Raw genomic sequence first — 927 nt, forward strand, 5'->3', positions numbered from 1 at the left:
TCTCTGATTTTATTTTATATTCTTTCTCTCAGGTACTAGTTTTCATCGCCGATTTTGCTTTCCCGTCACGGCGGTTTGCACCAAATTATCACCACCGTAAGTGTAAATGTTTATATGAACCTGCCTGCTGACTACAGGGACATGTAATGCACCAGAGATTCATTAAAACTTAAACTGTAATGATCTGGCGTGTTAATGTTTCTGTAGGGAAACTGCCTGCTGGGCAGGTACGTCTCCTGCAGCAGTTGGAAGATGAACAGGAAGCAGATGGAGAGGAAGAGGATGATGATGATGATGATGATGAGTACAGTGGAAAGACTGAAGAGTGGCAGCGAGCAGACGGAGCCGATGTGCTCAGGAGAAGAGGAGTGGGTGTGCTGGAGGAGGACACCTAGTGAACTGGAGAGGAACTGCCTCTCGCTCACTGCTCACAAAACCACCACACAAACCACATCGCACAAACCACATCGCTACAGTAGTGCCCTGGCAGCGCTCATTAAGCTTGATGTCACATGTGATGTCATAGCTTCCTCTGAAAGATTGATGTGGTTGTGCTTTTCTCTTTTTCTTGCCGCTAGTTTGTGTTTTCTCTTTTCCACCTGTCTAGTTTTAATTATTACACTCCTTGCTATGCAGTATCTCTAGAGTGTGTGTGTGACAGAGGAATATTAGGACTTACTTTACGGAATTTCACGACTCACAGTTGCAATATTCCCCATACAAATTCTGAGCAAAATAACCAAGCTCAAACAACAATCTCACTGTGAATCTGTTGTAAATGAGGCTTTTTGGGATAAGAAAGCTTTTGTGCTTTACTTTGTAAATATTTTATTATTTGAGCTTTTTGGATGCCTGTTATATAAAGCCAGAATGTTCAGTTTGCTGTTTTAAATGTTTTTTCTTCCAACTAGAGTTCAGCTTCATTTT

The 927-nt window shown here is 41.9% G+C and overlaps 1 protein-coding gene across 1 annotated transcript in view; it reads left to right on the top strand.

The window, feature by feature from the left end:
- LOC107579302 (thioredoxin-related transmembrane protein 1-like) overlaps nucleotides 1–919 on the top strand; it is a 4,930-nt gene extending 4,011 nt beyond the window's left edge. The window contains exons 4-5 of the mRNA XM_016265147.1: nucleotides 33–96; nucleotides 208–919. Coding sequence (XP_016120633.1) covers nucleotides 33–96; nucleotides 208–395 — 252 coding nt within the window. The 3' untranslated portion in view covers nucleotides 396–919. The remainder of the gene's footprint in view (nucleotides 1–32; nucleotides 97–207) is intronic.
- The last annotated feature ends 8 nt before the right edge of the window (nucleotides 920–927 follow it).

This window comes from Sinocyclocheilus grahami, unplaced genomic scaffold, assembly GCF_001515645.1.
Source record: "Sinocyclocheilus grahami isolate Dianchi unplaced genomic scaffold, SAMN03320097.WGS_v1.1 scaffold16389.1, whole genome shotgun sequence".
Lineage (NCBI taxonomy): Eukaryota > Metazoa > Chordata > Actinopteri > Cypriniformes > Cyprinidae > Sinocyclocheilus > Sinocyclocheilus grahami.